The following is an 18,886-nucleotide window of genomic DNA, read 5'->3' on the forward strand; positions in this document are numbered from 1 at the left end:
TCATTATCAAGCTAGGTCAGGGGTTTCATTATGTATATTCAATGATCTGTACCAAGAATATGTAGATATACCTTTACTAGTATTTCTTATTACTTCTTTTAATTTGTATTCCAATAATGGCTATGCATTTCAAATAGTTAAGAAATAGTCAGTTACAAATCTCAACATTTTTCCCCTTGTTATTGGAGTGAACACTGAACAGGCTATATCCTTTGGCATACGGTATGTGATGAAATATATTTTTGTGAACATTTTTTTTTATAATCTTACAGCAAGGTCTTGAGGTTCACCTTCATTTGATGCCACAGCAAGGTATGAGTGGTAGTGGGGATGTCCATGTCATGGCTGATATGACTATTATCTGCCCTCCTAAATACCCAGACCAGTAAGTGATTACACTTTATTTATTTATTTTATTTATTCATGCATGTTCACAATGTACAATGTAAAAGAATACACAGATAATATATAAATATATATATATGAAACACAAGTAAATAATGAACATACAAAGGTGTTGCAACATAAGCTAAAAGCTTGATTGGTTGAAGCACCTTTAAACTGGTTTTGCATCCAAGAAAACAAAATAACAATGTAAGAATAAGGAAGAGAGGAAAGAAAGAGAAGAATTAAAGTGATAGACCGCCGAGATATAAAAATTCAGTTTCAAATTGTTATGAATATATGGTTATAGTAATTCAATAAAGTTAAATTCTTAATCTTCAGGTACGAAGAAAGAAAGAAACAAAATTACTTACATGAATATGTTACGTATACATTACTTACGTTACGTATATGTTACTTTATTTTACACTTGGTCTTCAAGCATGGCCTTGGGAAGTGGGGTGCTGCGTGTATTATTTTCCTGAGGCACCCCCCCCAGGAATTCTGGCTGTTGTAACAAAATGGATAATTGTAACCAAAATGACCTACATTTTAAAGAAACCCTTTTTTTTTGCTTGTCAAATTTCTTGGTACAAAAATGACCTTCATTTCAGAGTGGAATATTTTATTCATTTTTTTTACTTGTCAAATTGACATCAGCACCTCCAGTCAAAAAATTGTTCCCAGAACCCTGTCTACAAGCAGTTGGTCTATTTCTTAGATAGTCTAATTATTTGCTACAAAAATTTTCCTTGATGTAAATTTTGTATATTTTATACTTGGTCTGATACCTTCTTAGTCTAATTTTCATTTAGTCTGATGTCCAGATGAACTTATTTTCATTTCATCTACTCATCATTTAAACTTTATCATATGAAAATTTTATTTTGAAACAGTTTATCTATAGACCAGGGGTGTTAGACCAAGTGTATATGAAATGAGATGGATATAGCCTAACTGGCAATTGAAGAAAATTAGAGAAATTAAAATTGGTCTGTATAAGAATCAATAATTGATATCATAGAAATTGTCACAGATATCCAGCAATGGGATTTACTCTTGGTTTAATATTCAAATTTAAATTTTGGGTCCCATATACTCTTCAAGAGTAATTGTTTTTGATTTCCTTTGTTTTGTTTGATAGATTACCAACAGTTACAATAGAAAATGGCAGGGGAATATCAAAAGAAAAATTGAAGCAAGTAAAAAAGGAGGTGGATAACATGGCAAAGAAACTGCGTGGTGAAGTAAGTAAAATTTTGTTTCTTTTAGGAATGTAATATAAAATTCTGCTGGTAATTGACTAAAAAAAAGAATAAATGAAAGAATTAAAAAAAAAGCATTTCAAAGAACATTAAAGGAAGCTCTTCACCTTTATGTCACCAAAGTAATCTATTTTTGTGGACAGAAGAGACGGTTGGGTGAAGTGGGAGTATACACAATAATTTGGACAGGAATGTTATTTTTTCACAAACAAATTGCATTTCATAACCCAGTTGGAGCTGCCTCTAATCAGATATACTTTTCTTTGGGGGAGTTTAGTTACTATTTTAATGAGGCTAAATAAAAAATGTAATTTTTGATCAATTGTAAAATGTCTTTTTTCAGTTGGTCCCTTGCAATATGCATTAAGAGCAAGTTGCTTTCCATTTAATTTGACAAAAATGGGGGATGGAACGAGAGAAAGGGAATGGAGGGGAGAGGAAGAGAAGATAGGGTGGGGTAGAAACTGAAAAAGAAAGGGAATGGATGGGAGAGGGGTAGACAAAGGAAAGAGAGAGAGAGGTTCTTATAGACGTAGATGGGAGTCAAGTCATACTTGTTTTTACTTTACACCATTAACTTCTTCCTTTTACATGTCTCACCTCCCTTAAAAAGGTAATGATATTAGAGCTAGCACAGCACGTCCAGCAGTTCTTGCACAGCCATAACGTGCCTGGCCCCAAGTCTTTCTATGAAGAGATGATGAGTAATCAGAAGAGAGCAGAGGAGAAGGTGGAAAGAGACAAACGGAAACAACAGGAGCTCAGAAAGAAAAGAGAAGAGCGAGAGGTGGGTTATTCTGGGGAGCGTTTCATCAACATTTTCATCTGACAAGTTGTCAGATCTGACATCTTTCCATGATTTTGATTGGCTGAAAGGCACTGTTCCTATGGTAACTGTCGGATAAAATGGGACTTGTCGGATAAAACGTCCGACAAGTCCTTTCATGAAACGCCCCCCTGTTCTATGAATTCTAGAACTACTGCAATTCACTTCTCTTATCACCTCCATGTCTTTTACCATTTCATCTATCGGAGGCATCTCCTTAGAAAATATTTTATGCATCATCTTTGATGATATAATCAGCATAATGATGATGATCATAATTAATATAATCATCACATTATGAATGATGATGATGATTTAATAGGATGATGACGATGACGATGATAAATTGATAATGATTGTTGATGATGATGGTGATGATGATGATTATGGTGATGATGATGCTGATGATGGTGATGATAATAATGATGGTGGTGGTAGTGGTGATGATGATTATGATGATGATGACGATGATGAAGAGGAGACAGAGGATGGTATTGATGACAGTGATGTTGACAATGATGATGACAACGCTGATGATGAATGTAAGATGGGTTATTGACGTCCATAATGAGTATAATTGTGTTTTTCTAACCAGTGGTTTGAATGCCACTCCTGAATACCATACAATCATCGACAGTGAATATTTAATTAGTATGGTTGTAGAACTGTAGGTGCAGATGTCTGCTCAGTTGTATTTGTCATTGTATATGATTTAGAAAATACGAGTTTTTCATTTCACTTTGTTAATTTTCTATCATTTTTTAATCATTATTTTAGTTGCTTGTAAAATATTACAAAGATATGAGAAGTTCAAGTATCGTATGTAGTGTTCATGAAATTTTACATGAAGTGCAAAAACTCTTTTCTTGAAACATTCTTTCCTTTGAAATGTAGAGATTGGAAATAGACATAGAGATCCAGAGAAGACAAGATGCAATGAAAGAGCTGAAGAAGAGGAAAGACCTTACAAAACAGGTAAAATTATCAACAACAAATAGGATTCCCTCTAAAATTGAATCATCACATAATCATTTGCGGCATAAGATTGCACTGTGCTTTTAGAGGGAGTTTTAGGGCCCTCAATTGACAAATCATGGAAAAATTGAATCAAGGATTTTATATAAGGCTTATTTACCTGCACAGTATAATCTGTCTGTCATGCATGTATTAGGCCAATGTGATGTAAGATTGGACAGCAGAAATATGACCGAACTCTGGAAAGTCATTAACTTTGAGTTGTCGAAATTCCAAACTTGAATAAAAATCCTGTTTTTCCACATGATTTTCCATTCGAGTGGCCCTTTGAAAAAATATGTTTTTTTCTTTATTAAGTGCTATCCATGTAAATTGCTTTCATCGAGCCTTAAGGTCTAAATTATGAAGAAAGTTTTATCAGTCCTGAAACCATGTTTCAGGGCTGATGTCTGCTCAAGTCAAGTTATATAAATTATAATACAAATTATAAAATAGCTTTTAATGATGATGTATACGTCAATACAGAAAGGATATTTCTCTCTAAAAAAAACCCACAGAGATCCTGATAAAAAAAACAGTATTTGTTTTCTCTTAAAGCATGTGCATGAATAATTTATACTTTTTAAACTGTGTTTATGATAAGGTAGCTGTCAAAGATTAGTAATTGATCATAGGTTGGATTTTGAGAATACAAATACTTTCAAGAAATTGATGAAACGAATGTAACAGCTGAATCAGAAATCATCCAACAGATTTGTGCATTTTCATGAGCTTATAGAGCTGCCTGATAATTTTAAGTATGCTATTTTTTTTTTTTTTTACTTCTGCTTACAAATCCAGGATTCTGATGACAGCAAAGAATCAAGAGAAAGACACAACTCAGATCCTCCGGGTAGTCAGTCCCCGACAAGGAAACGAGTCGATAGTGGGTCACTAGATGGCTCCGACTCCAGCTCACCCAAATCAAAAGGAAAATGGCAATTTGATGTGGTGGACAAAGGAGGGGATACAAGGATACGAGCAAGGTTGGTAGACAAAGGTGTCTCAACCAAATTATGGAAGAGAGAAGTATGAACATTAGTTCATTGTCTGATCACCTGGGTAAATAATTACTTCAAGAATGTTCACAAAAAAAAAAAAACGTTCACAAAAATATCATTAATTTCTTCACATATGTGAGGGGAAGCAAGTGGCCCCTGTTCAAAGCCTGTAGGATACCAGAATTCAGTAGTAGATTGTTTGAGTCAATCTCAACACCCTAGTGGATTTGAGTAGAGAAAATAGAACAGCATAACACTGAACATTTAATAGAAATTGAATGTGATTGAGAAGGTTTAGCACTTATAACTTTATAACTTTAATAATGATGATAATATATAGCATTTATGAGGCGCCGATTTATCTAGTTTCCTATTCAATGGTGCACTATATATTACCAAGGCTGTAGCTCTAGCTGCTAAAGGTGCTTGGTGCATTCAAGGTACCCATTCACCTCACCTGGGTTGAGTGCAGCACAATGTGGGTAATTTTCTTGCTGAAGGAAATACGCTGTGGCTGAGATTTGAACCCACACCCCTCTCATTGAAATACGAGATTCATAACCACTAGACCACAACTCCCCACTTACAAAAAATCAACATCAAAATCATTTAAAATCACAAAGAAGTACAAATAATGACCCTGGTGGGTGTTTCATAAAGCTCTTCGTAAGTTAAGAGCAACTTTAAGAACGACTGGTGATCCTTTCTTGTGGCAAATAGTATATTCATTAGTGATGGTTTTGCGTGTAAGAAAGGATCATCAGTTCTTAAAGTCGCTGTTAACTTACGAATAGCTTATGAAACGGCCCCCAGGACATAAAAAAGCAACCTATGCTTGTGGGCGTGGACATACAGCTCTACAACCTTCATTAAAAAATGTCCCACAATATCATTATATTTCCTTTATGTGAATGTGCTCATTACATTTCTTTATTCCTCTGTGTTACATAGGACATTTAGTGGGACGAACGCGTCCAGACAACTCATTGAAGCTTCACATCAAAACAGCCACAGAAAGGCGAGGCTTGTTAGACAGCTGAGCGGCGGAAAGAAGGACCACGTCACTATTATCAAGTTCCACACCAAAGGAGATAGGAATGTCCACAAAGGAAGATTACTTGGTAAGTTTTGTGACTTGATAGTACACATTATACAAAATATACTTGCATGATAGAGAGATAAATCTGTGACCTCGCAGCATAAAACATAGGTTTGATACTGATTTTGCCACCAATAGTAACTGCCATAGATATCTTACTTCTAATTAGTTCATGCATGTATTTCAATTCAATTTATTTCATAGTTTATTTAAAACCGAGTTGCAGCAAATTGGCAATGTATACAATTTATAAATTCATTACATGTTTTAAGCATTAAAAGTGGTTACATTTGTAAATACTGAAATAAGAAATATGTAGTGTTGGTATTGTTATATCAGGTTCTAATCAAGAAGGGAGCAGCGTCTATGCAGGCATGGACGCTCATTCAGGCGACCTTTTAACTATCCGTGAATGGGTGATAAAATGGAAGCATGGGAAAGGAAGAAAACCTCTACCAGACGAAGAACAAGCAGCAGAAGCTTGCCTTAAACAGGTAATATGCCAGTGATACATTAAGGTGTTGTGGGTCAGTAGATAAGTCTCCTGACTTTAAATAACAAGCTGTCGGATTCACTACGAACCACAGCACTCGTGTCCTTTGGCAAGGCATTCATCTATATTTGCCACTCTACACCCGGGTATAGTATATTTGTTCCCAGTAATAAGGAATTTCTTGAATATTTGATCACTCGATCAGGTAACCATGCTAAAGCTTGGGTAATAGCATACATTGCTTTTGGAAACATTTCATTAAGCACTTTCTTTACATTACATGTTATTGTTAAAGATGCTATTTAAATCATATGTACTGTTATTACTATTTTTAGTAGTAGTAATATTGATAGTAGAAGTAGTAGCAGTAGTAGTACTAGTAGTAGTAGCTGTAGTAGTAGTAGTAGTAGAAGTAGAAGTAGTAGTAGTAGTAGCAACTTCTGCAATAATACCGTTATGGTTTCTCTCTATGCAGGCGCATTAATATTACCAATACTAGTTTAAAAGTCAAGTCCATCCCAACAACAAGTTGCAAGTTACTCAGATTTGCTCACCAATCCCCAAATTCTTCATGCATTCTAGATGATTTTGACTCTGGTACATAATGTGTGTGAGAGATGTTGCGGCTTCACAGAAGTTTTAATACTACGTAAATATATTATTTTGCAGAATCATGAAGATGAAGATGGTATCCCTTTCATGTTGATTTCATGTTTTTTATTATTTCATGAGCAGATTTAATCCAAGCTTTTTATATTTGATCTTTAGTGTGCTAGTGTAGAACAGGAGCTTCTGTCATTACTTCGTCTGGAACATGCAAACATTGTCCATTATCTTGCCATTAACTACAATAAAGGAAAAGAAGATATAAATGTTCAGGTAAGTGTATATAATAAAATAATACATCTCGTAGAGGTATAGATACATGTATATATAGTTATATCCAAGAGGTACCTTTAGAACAGCTCTTATATGCCCGAGGCATAACTGAGGGCATGTGGACTGTTTCAAAAGTAACTGGTGTGTGTAATTATTCTAATGGCCAAGCAAAATGTGCATTATTTGTTTTATAAATCTGAGAATAGAAATATTTTGAAAATTCATCTTGCCCAGTTGATCATGTGCCTGGCAGCCACTGTGCAGCCCCAGATTGATATAGCTCTATCCCTTTAACGGCAAACAGGGTAGAAGCAACTCCCAGGTTTGTGGTCTGACGTGGCCAGGGTTTGAACACCTGACATCCTGGCTGTGAGACAAGACGCGCTACCAACTTAGCCAAAACATCCTTGTTATTTGATAAACCATCTTGTCTCAAAACCATGACCGGCCATTATACTTTACTAATGACCGCTCATCACTGGTCATTATTAAGTCTATGCATTATCTCAAATAAATGACAAGTCAAAATCAAGTGATAATTTATTTCTAACATATCTTTGAGTTTCCTTTATCATTCACCCATGATCATCTTGATGATGATGAACAGCATTTGTTTTTCACCACTTATCTGTGAAAACATTAACAGGCACTGGCTCCCCAATATGTCACATATTATTTACAAAGTCGCTGGAAAAGATATTTTATTAGTTCAGATTTGAGGGTGCGACTGTTGTTACGATCACGGAATAGGATCGGTAGAGAATTCCAAAGACCAGAAAAAAGGCATATATGTGACAGTAATATTCTCTTTTTCCTGAAAAGCTTCTAATGGAGTTTGTTGGTGGAGGGAACCTTTCTCAGAAGTTGGAAAACGTGTGCCTTACGTCCTTTGATCTCTTGAGGGAGTACGCCATCGACCTTCTCAATGCATTACAGTACCTACACAGCCATGCCGTGGTTCACAAACAGCTACGAGCCTCGCAGGTTTATGTAGATTGCGATGGGCGGTTACGGGTTGCTAACTACAGTATGTGCAAGAGGTATTACTGGTTACGTTGCTCATTTTAAAATCATCAAGACATTATTAAAGTAATGAGGGAAAATAGTATGAAACCTCTTCTGAATGTAGAGGTTGCATGTAAAGGGAATTTTTCTTAAAATTATGCAAAGGGAACTTAAGACCAATTTTTGTCAAGCTGTGAAAGAAATGTCAACAATTTTCATCACATTAATTGCAATTTGATTTATGGATGAACGTGTATTTGATTATCTATTATCCTCCTGATTACAAGATATTTGTTATAAGATTTTTGTACAAACTTTCGTACCAATATATAAAACAAAACTTAGCTGGGGTTTCTTTAAAAAATCATGGAATAAGATAGTATTTTATCAATGTTTGTTGTCTGACAAGTTGTAAGCTCTGGTAACATTCCTTGATTTTGATTGGGTGAGATGCACTGATGTTTGACTATTACTATGGGAACCGTCGGATAATGATATCTTGCTGATGCAGAAAACTTTCATGAAACAGTCGTTAGGTCACAGTATGACATTTTGGTTTTATAAAAGTTATAAGCTTACTTTGCTTTGACGTGTAAGTTGAATTTCATTTTTTAATGGAAATTGATGTTTTCAAAAGAATTCTGCAAATTGAATAAATATGGTATGAATTCAATATTAACGACAGAAATTGAAGATGAACTTCAATACCAAATTTATACACATCAATATATAAAGAAGCAAATGATGTCATTAGTTAGAGTGGGCCACAAAACAGCTATGACTGCCACTGCTAAAAAATGTGGCATCCTGTACATAAAATAACACATCCAAATGCATGTGTATTATGATATTCAAGAGTGACAAACTTTGAGGCATGATTTCCATCTTTGTGGAATGTTCCATTCCTGCAACTGATCCTCTTTGATTTTATTTCCATTCTTTCAAGGTTGAATGAGCTTGCTCAATCAGTGAACGAAGGAAAACAGACTGTGAGATTCAGTGACGATAGAACGTACGGTGGAAGAGGAGGAAAGAAAGGAGACGTGCTTGATCTGGTAAGACAGATGAGAAGCTCTTTGGGTGAAACCAGTTATTGCCAATTTGAATGAATCTTTTGGCTTTGCATAAAAAATCAGTTAATCAACACATTATGAGAGAACATGATAAGCTTCCATTTAAATATTCAGCTTTGATCAGTCACATCTTAGTACCTACAGTAGTAGCCTTCAGGATCAGTGGTCAGTAAACCTTCAAAATAATAACTACAAAGTTGCTTTAAATTCTACTGTTCAATATTAGACTACTTTGACTGCCTCGTTTCCTTGTGTTTGTAAATTATTATGCAATTGTTTTATTTCATATGTACTATGATCATATTGATGACTTATATTTTGTAAACATGTAAATCATATTTTCCAGGGACTGTTATTGCTAGGTTTATTGCTTGGCACATCAGATGTGCAATACCCATGTGAAGTGCCGCAGGATCTTCCGTTAGATCTACAAGATTTTCTGAAAAGGTAAACAAATGTTGTTCCTGTTATTCTTTAAAAATATACTACTATACTTGCTATCATTAATCGTTAAAAATATATTTTTTGTTTTTATTTTAATGTAGCGATGTAAAGAAACTGTAAGTAATAATATTACACTTCAAAGGATCACCTTGTTATGTGAATTCAAATGAATTGAAGGTTTATTTAGACGCAATGATTGCTTTTATCATTTGTTTCATTTTGAATATTTATTATTAAATAAATGAGTTGTCAGCTATAAGTGGGGAGAAGTGACGTCACCATTTTCACATAATTTATGTTTTGACCTTGGTCTCTGTACCAAAAATGATTAATCAGATAAATGTCTTAAATTATTAAATTCTTGTGTCTTGATAATTATAAATTGTTTGCCATTTTCACAGAATTTATATTTTGACTTCGAAAAAAAAATCCTTGTGTCTTTAATTGATTTTACTTTTTCTTGATACACTTTCTTCATGTAGGTGTATAGACATAGATGAAAGGAGTCGTGCTAACGTCCAATCTTTGCTTGATCATCCATTTATCAAACCAACACTAACGGACAATCCTGATCCTCCCAGTGTATCATACAGTGAAAATAGAATGCAAGGTCAGATTTTAGATTTTGTGTATTTGCTATACATTCGGTCAGCTCACCACTCACAGTAGCTATATCAAATAAGGACACCAGCCCCTGACTGGCTGCCTATCAGACCTTTGAGTGATAATAATATCTCATATTTACCCAGGTTGTGTTTCACAAAGATTTAAGTACGACTTATAGTCGCACTTAAATGCAGACCCGTACATGATATGGAATGTGCAATCTTAACGATAAATACGCAGTAGTGCGTGTCCTCTTGACATGATCTTTAATAATGCATGCAACTAGGCTTTTAAGTATAAAAATTTAAGTATGACTTAAAAGTCATACCTAAATCTTTGTGAAACACCCCTTTGTCTTCCAATGGGCCTTGCATAACATAATTTATTATTACCCCTCCCTATTGTAATATGCCGAGTGCCTGGCTAGATGCCAGTAGGTCCTGTACTAGTTTTAAAAGTCTTCGGTATGACTTGGCCAGGAATTGAACCCACGACCTGTTTATGAGCTGTGCATTCTAGCACTGAGCCATCGTGCCCGGTATAGTATAATATAGTGATGACAAAACTAGATTTAGATGTGTACAATGTGAATAAAATGTTTAATTTCTCATAAAACTCTATTTAGATTTTGAAGGCATTTCAGATTGAACAGATAGTGTAAGGATGATAATGAATGCTCTTTAAAGGTGTGACATACTGTAGTACAGTGAAGGGAAAGGATTGCTTTTGTTTCATTTTATTTTATATATATATATACATATATTTATCAGTTTATTTTATGTATATTCTCACCAACATAAAAACAATATACAATATGTACAAGAATGAAAATAACATTTATAAGAGAAAAACAGAAACTAGTGGAAAGTTTGTTTATTTATTTATTTGTTTATTGATTCATTTGTTTATTTATTCATTCATTCATTTATTTGTTTGTTTGTTTGTTTATTTGTTTGTTTATTTACTTATTTATTTATTTATCATGTAGTTATTTATCTATCTATCTATTCATTTATTTATTATCAATTCGACAATTACAATATACAATAAAATTTCAACAAAATATGAATAAAAGCAGAGCCGTAGATGGGTACATGTAGCTTAGCTGCCTGGGTATGGGAAAAGCTAAATTGTACAACTTCTACAAACTTGTGAGTTGTAGCTCCCAGTGAAACAAGGTAAACTTTTCTCTCACAGAGGAGGATCCTGCCCTGGACTTTCCTGGTGTTCCAACGGCTGACATCAATCTGGGTGTGTCTAGGCTTCAGAGTGAATTCGAGTTCTTAACCCACCTGGGTAAAGGTGGATTCGGAAGTGTTATCAAGGTATGAATATGACATACAGTCAGACCTGTCTTATCAAGGCCACCAAAGTGGAACAGAAAAGTGGCCAAAATGGGTGATTTCAAGTTCAGTGTCAACCTTTTTGTGTTGGTGTTGGGTCAATTTTTACACGTTTATAACGCCAAACATAAAATTGAAGATGGTCCCGAAAAGTCACTCACTAGTTGTTGAGATGTCAATAATGTGATCTGGATCAGTTTTGCAAACTCTGAATAAGTTTTGGAGCTAGGGGAAGCAATCCAAATTTCAACACCAACACCAAGGCCAACACCGGACTTAAAGTCACCCATTTGATGGTCATATAGACAGGTCATTTTATTAGCACAACTTCCTTTTTAGTGGGAGACAGTTTTGGGAGCCACAAAGACAGATTTGACAGTAATTGGATGATTGTACTCTACCGTGTGAGTAAAAAAAAACTTGACACCTCACAAATCCTTAATATATAGAGAAAATATGTCATAAACGCATGATAATTATATATGGCCTGAAAGAGAGTGTTCTCCCAAATAATTTGATACCATATTCATGTGATATATGTTAACTTTTGGTTGATCAGCAGTTATTCTTTGCAGTGATTTAAATTTTGATTTCTTCCAAAGTATTAAAGGCATGACTGCAATGAATGAATCCAGATGTCAATGGTGTCATAATCCTACAAGGGTTGCATTAAAATCCGTTTCAACACACCTTTTCATTCAATGAATTATGTTATGGTTATTAAACACCTTTTTAGTATCAATTCTCAAGTAAATTTCATTCAAAAGGGATTTGCAAATATGCTTGCTAACTCATAGAGGATTATGACATCATTGACATCTCGATTCAGTCAATGCAGTCATGTCTTACTTTGGCGCAAATCAAAATTTACATCACTGCAAAGAATACCTACTGATTATCCAAGCGTGAAGACATACCACATTAATATGGTATCAAATTATTTGGGAGAAGTTACTCTTTTCAGCCATATATAATCATTATTCATTCATCATATAATTTTTCCTTAAATTGGGGATATGTGAGGTGTCAATTTTTTTTTACTCACATGGTTTATGAAGTAAGAAGAGAGAAGTAGTCAAAGTAAAATGAATCATCTTAAATACATAAACATTTGGTCTAACTTTCGTATTACATGTAAGTGTAACGTAGGTCCGCTTGAGTGAGAAAGAGACACAGTGTGTTTACCCCATATTCTATCCACCTTTTCAATGCTATTGCTAATACCCAAGAACGGAGACCTAATATTACCCCTAATATGATATTTCTAAAATAATTCTATTGTTTTGCCTCGATTATAAAATTTATTTCTTATGCAAGCAAAACGTCATTCATCATTGAATCTTGAAAATAATGCCCACATTCTAAATTCATTAGTTATAATTTATTGTCACAAGACATTAGCATTGTGTTGGTACTAAGTTGGTACAAAACATCATTCATCATTGAATCTTGAAAATAATGCCCACATTCTAAATTCATTAGTTATAATTTATTGTCACAAGACATTAGCATTGTGTTGGTATTAAGTTGATTATTTTTACTGACATGTAATTGTCATCTCATTAAATCACATGTATTTACTAGTACTTCATTTCTTGAAAGACAATACACCAGTGAAAAGCTAGGGATAAAGTCTCACACGTGATCATTCCTTGTAGGTTCGTAACAAGCTTGATGGTAACCTGTATGCTATCAAGAAGATCTTACTCAATCCAAAGAGCAGAGAACTTAACAAGAAGATCACCCGAGAGGTCAAGCTACTCTCAAGGCTCAATCATGAAAATGTTGTACGGTAGGTTTTCATCATAGAATAGAACTGGGTTGATATTTGTAAAAACCTTTAAAAACAAATCTAGTAATCACCTTATTTTGTTCGACAGACGATGTTGTTAGGTGATAACTAAACTTATTCAGGTTTAGTGTAGTAGATTTCACGGTACACCATGTATCTTTCTTGGGCAAATGGTGGTCCTGAAAAGGACCACCCAATCTCGACGTTTCGACAAGTGTGTTCTTGTCGTCCTCAGGAGAATGACAAGAACACACTTGTCGAAACGTCGAGATTGGGTAGTTCCTTTTCAGGACCAACATTTGCCCAAGAAAGATACATGGTGTACCGTGAAATCTACTACACTATTGTTCTTCGCCATGGAAACCTTCAGAAGTTATATTATTCAGGATTATAAGTATAGGCCCTGGTTTCACAAAGATTTAAATGTGACATCGCAATCAAATTCCCAGTTGCGTGCAGTAAAAGGCATCACTGCATTGGTCAGATCATTTGTAAAGGATGTGTGCTTCTTTGTATTAATCAGTCAGATTTTGCGTTGCATATTATGTCAGCATCGGCAGTTAAATATGACTCTTAAGTCACATGTAACTACCGTATTTGTGAAATCCCTTGAGTCTTTACCATCGATTGGTTTATTGAATAAGGAAACTTGGTTTTAGCAGTGCAGTATCGAAAATAAAATCACATTATCAACCAACTCAAAATTGTCGTATGGATAGGAAGAATGGTGTTTGAAAAAACAAAGTTTCATTATACTTTGATCATTTTATTCAAATAGTCTACAGTTTGATTTTTCTGCTTTTTTCAGATTTTGTTTAGAACAAGTTTATTATCAATTAGCGTTAAAATGGTTGGATAGGTAGGAGTCCAAGGATTTAATGCTGATGTTGGGTTCCGAAGAAGCTGTTCATTTTAAGGTGAATGGAGTATGTTGATAGGGACGTGTCATAATGTTGTTAGGACACTTGTGCTCGCCAGGCTCGACTATGGTGGTTGCTTGCTTTCAATTCAATTCAGTTCATTTATTCAATGATTTTAAAAAGTCAATATACAAACTAAAATATACCAAATCATATATTAAATGTAGTGTAGTTTAAAATGATTAGGGTGCCCTTAAAAGCAGAAGCTTGATGAGGGGGACACCCAATACATATATACATAATACGTACATAAGAGTTAAAAGGTAACAATAATAAACACAAACAATACATAAGAGTATAAGACGGTAAACCTACAGGGGAAAGAGGGGGGGTCAGGAAAAAGGTTGTGGAAATGAATTATATGATTAATTGGCATACATAATTACAAGTGAACTTTTGAGTTTTGTTTTAAATGCAGTAACGTTTGTGCTAGAAATTACATTGGAAGGGAGGGAATTCCATATTCGAGGACCAGTGGATTTAAATGAATGAAGGGTTGATTGATTGAACGCTATAGGATAATGGAATTTAGAGTGGGAACGGGTATTGTATTGATGGTAGTCTTTATTATATTTAAATAGATTAATTATATTAAGGGGTGCTAAGTTGTGATTTACGTAGTACATTAGAATTGCAATTTGAATTTTATGAATATCAAAAACTGTCAAGGTTTTTAATCTAAAAAATAAAAGGCGTGACGGAGCTAGGTAGTGGGAGTTAGAACAAATACGTAAAGCCTTCTTTTGGAGTATGTGTATGGGGTTAAGTTTTGTAGTGCCACAGCTTGCCCAAGTGATATTACCATAATAGATATAAGGAAGCAATAAAGAATTGTAGAGCATAAGCAAATGTTTTTCTGTAAGATTATTACGTAATTTAGCTAATATACCTATATTTTTTGACATCTTATTACTAACAAGAAGGCGGTGTTCATTGAAAGACAATTTATCATCTTGGGGGTATTAGTAAACAAGATCTTGGAAGACTTCAACGCCTTCAGAACAAATGTGCACGATTAATCTGTCAAAAATCAAAATGGTGTCATGCGACCCCTCTTTTAAATGAACTACATTGGCTACCTGTTTCTGATAGAATACATTATCGAATACTTGTTCAAACCTATAAGTCTCTGTCAACCACACTACCTTCTTACCTTCTGTTTCTTCATTATATCAGCAACAAAGATCTACATACATGTACTCTCTTCATTCTGCAGCTGCTTCTTCCTATGTCATTCCAAAATCCAGAAAACAGGCCAATTTCAACTCCTTTCAATCTCTTGCCCCGCATCTTTGGAACAAACTCCCTCCATCTCTTCAAAACCTCTCTTCTCTTGACCTCGTCAAAAAACATCTCAAAACATAACCATAAACCTTAACTTGTCTAATGCCATCAACAGCGCTGTGTATCCTCTGGAAAAAGCGCTATATAAAATTATTTTGAAGGGATGTTGATCACAATCTGAGAGGGGTATTAGAGATTAAGGTGAATAGTCAGAAGGAGAAGGATGCAACCATAGAACACATGTGCAGCATTTCATGAGACAAGTCATCAGTGATTTTTACTGAGGAACTATGATAAGCTACTGAAATTCTTGCATCTGATGGGCTAAAAAAAAAAAGCCAGTGAAAATGACCGAGTATTTGCTTCATGAAAGGGTTGGATCACAAGAATAGTTATACACCATAATAGGGTGAAACAGAGAAAGGGGGTAAGAACAGTTATCTGAGTATAAATCCAACTTCCCGGAAATCTGGGACTAAACCAGATTTCAAATTTGGAATATTACTAAATTAATAGAGCTACCAACCAGTACATTTTTGGCATATTTAGTACGTTTTTGCAACCAAAATACAACAGTGTTTTTTTTTGTACAAAATTGTTATTTATTGAGAAATTATTAATAAAATTAATAAGTCAGGTAAATAACAGGATCACCTTCTTAAACATGAGTTAAGAGAACAAAGTTAAGAAGATTTTTTTTTTTTTTAATTAATAACACGAGCGGGTAGGGCTCGACATGACGTTAATTAATTAAAAAAATTATTTATTTCATAAAACTTACACGAATATGGTTATTGGATCAATGTAATTTCAGGTAACTTGTTTTTTTTTTCAATCATTTTGCTAAAACCAGGGTGTGATATACATGTGTTTCAATTTTTTTTTGGCTTTTTTTTCATCTGCAAGAGCAGTGCGCATTTTAGCATGCATGCAGCTTGAGCGCCGCGATGAGCGCGCGCACCGCACATTTTATTATGAAATACAGTTTTTTTTTAAATCACAGAATACAATTTTTCATTCCCAGAGGTTGGCAGGTCCGTAATAAGGGTGTGACTGACCACCATGTTCATCAATCATTTTCAGATACTATAACTCATGGATTGAGGTTGCAGAGGAACCGCCTTCCACTGACACCGAAGATTCTAAAACCACAGGGACAGTGGAGACCTCACCTGAAGCCAACGGGGTCGACAGGGGCACCAGGAAGGTGCCCCTTGCTGTTAATAGTCTCAGTTTGTCAGACAACATTGAAGAACAGGCACTGAAACTCAGTAAGCTGATGGATTTGTAGTTTTGAATGTGTGATGTGATAGGACAAAGCAACTGACCGGACAAGATCTTACTTGCAATATTACTCCTTATAGGTATTTTGAGTTGAAAAAAAATAAAGAAATGAAGAATAAATGGAATATTGGAATATGGCTTACCAAATGATATTTGATTGATTCAACTAAAACTGAAATACATTCTAAATACTTAAAGGACAAGTCCACCCCAACAAAACCTTGATTTGAATAAAAAGAGAAAAATCCAACAAACATATCACTGAAAATTTCATCAAAATCGGGTGTAAAATATGAAAATTATGACATTTCAAACTTTTTTCACAAAGCAGTGTATATTTCTAGTAAAGATGATATTTTTTATGATTAACTTTTTTAAAATGCATACATTTTTTTAGATTTATATAGCAATGAAATCATGTATATGTTATGTTCATTAACTTGTTCATTCTTCTATCATCACTCACCTTGTATAGAGTAGAATTATTATCCATCTCTGAATTTTTTCCTTTCCTCATGAAAACATCATAAATAATATTGAAAAATGATGTTCCCTATTCATGGATTCTTTGGCATTTGCTCTGGTATCGAGTGATCTGCAAAATATGTTTATTTTAGAGTCAAACGTAAAAAATCATTTAAAATCGAGTGCTTACTGTAGTGAACAGAAACTCAACCCTCACCCTCCCTCTAGGTCTTTTAAAAAGCAATTGTAGCAGTTGCAAATGATACAAATAATATTTGGTAATTATAGCATATGCATCCACCTTGTTTGGTGCTCAAGGTGCTCTTACATTACCCCAGCTAATCTTGGCTGGCATATTGGCACTCACAGATTTTTTAAAAAGGAATTTCAAATGTAAGATCACCCTATGATGACTGTTCTTATGTGTGATTTGTTATCATTTTTTTTGGGCCAATATATATATATACACACTTGAGGTCAGAAGTTTACAAACACCCAGGAAATTCAAAGAAAAGTTGACACTTGTCAAACATCACATAATCTACTGTATCTTACAAAATATTTGTGCTATCATGATGAATTTGATATCAAACAAATGAGTATGTCATTCCCCTTCATCACATTGCTATTTCATCAGGTGCCAGAAATATTTAGGTGTCATTTTTTCCCCAAAATCTTCATATTTTATACAAATTAAAAACAAAAGCATTTTATATTTGTGCTACATATGTAGTTACTTCTCAACACAAATATTTCAGATTACACTATTTTTGATCAGTGGTGACATATGATAGAAAATGTAATGTAAATCATAGATTTGACATTGATATATTTCTATGAAGCGATGTTTGAAAATATTATGACAAACAATAGAATACAGTTGGCGGGAATATTTCTTTTTTTTCTTCAAAGAAAATTCCATCTGAAATATACTTTAATCCCAACGGCATCCCAATCATGCAAAAGGGCTTAATATGCTTTTTTCATTTGATACCAAATTCGTCATGGTAGTATTTATATTTCTGAAGTAAATTTTACAATGTTTGGCAAGCAAACAAATTTCACTGCATTCCATGGGTGTATGTGAACTTTTTGCCTCAATTGGATATGTGTGTTTCACCATCTCTGTATCCATGTCTACAGGTTTGCGTAACTCTGTAGAATGGAGTTCTTCAGGGAACATAGGTCTGATTGGTGATAGCGATGATTCTTCTAGTGACGATGAAGGTGTCTTTGGGAGATCTTTCTTGTAAGTCAAATAAATTCCCTATTAATGTTTCGATGGCAAAGAATGAATCTATGTAGAGGCTTCATGATATGAGTCTACTTACCGAAATGTGGGATTTGGTGAAATGTGTTCCTTTTCAGGACCAAACATGCCCTAAAAAAGTACATGGTGAACTGTAAAGCCTCTACATTGAAACCTTGAATTGCTTTTATGAATTGTTTTATGATAAAAAAACACATTTCTGTCCTTCTTTTGACCACTTCATATCAGGCTATTCATTTCGACCTCTTTTGTAATGTCTTTTTATTACGGACTCTGATCCTTTCGTACCAGACTGTATAATTGTATTATTGTAGCATGATCGATATTAGTTCTTTCATTTGTTAGCCATGTTGCTAGGTTCTGTCAATTAATTACAAAATGAGCAAACTTCTTTTCTTTTTTGGGGGTGATATTTGTTTCCCAAATTAAGTATATTATT

The 18,886-nt window shown here is 34.3% G+C and overlaps 1 protein-coding gene across 2 annotated transcripts in view; it reads left to right on the plus strand.

The window, feature by feature from the left end:
• The window catches only part of LOC121418211 (eIF-2-alpha kinase GCN2-like), a 58,723-nt gene that overhangs the window by 6,673 nt on the left and 33,164 nt on the right, over positions 1–18,886 (plus strand). For both annotated transcript variants that reach the window (XM_041611946.1, XM_041611947.1), the window contains exons 2-17: positions 273–385; positions 1,529–1,631; positions 2,263–2,436; positions 3,370–3,450; positions 4,291–4,475; positions 5,442–5,611; positions 5,929–6,083; positions 6,851–6,961; positions 7,784–8,001; positions 8,913–9,021; positions 9,386–9,486; positions 9,966–10,093; positions 11,287–11,414; positions 13,091–13,224; positions 16,512–16,699; positions 18,321–18,426. In XM_041611946.1, coding sequence (XP_041467880.1) covers positions 273–385; positions 1,529–1,631; positions 2,263–2,436; positions 3,370–3,450; positions 4,291–4,475; positions 5,442–5,611; positions 5,929–6,083; positions 6,851–6,961; positions 7,784–8,001; positions 8,913–9,021; positions 9,386–9,486; positions 9,966–10,093; positions 11,287–11,414; positions 13,091–13,224; positions 16,512–16,699; positions 18,321–18,426 — 2,204 coding nt within the window. The remainder of the gene's footprint in view (positions 1–272; positions 386–1,528; positions 1,632–2,262; positions 2,437–3,369; positions 3,451–4,290; positions 4,476–5,441; positions 5,612–5,928; positions 6,084–6,850; positions 6,962–7,783; positions 8,002–8,912; positions 9,022–9,385; positions 9,487–9,965; positions 10,094–11,286; positions 11,415–13,090; positions 13,225–16,511; positions 16,700–18,320; positions 18,427–18,886) is intronic.

The sequence above is a fragment of the Lytechinus variegatus genome, chromosome 7 (genome assembly GCF_018143015.1).
Source record: "Lytechinus variegatus isolate NC3 chromosome 7, Lvar_3.0, whole genome shotgun sequence".
In the NCBI taxonomy this organism is placed as follows: Eukaryota; Metazoa; Echinodermata; class Echinoidea; order Temnopleuroida; family Toxopneustidae; genus Lytechinus; species Lytechinus variegatus.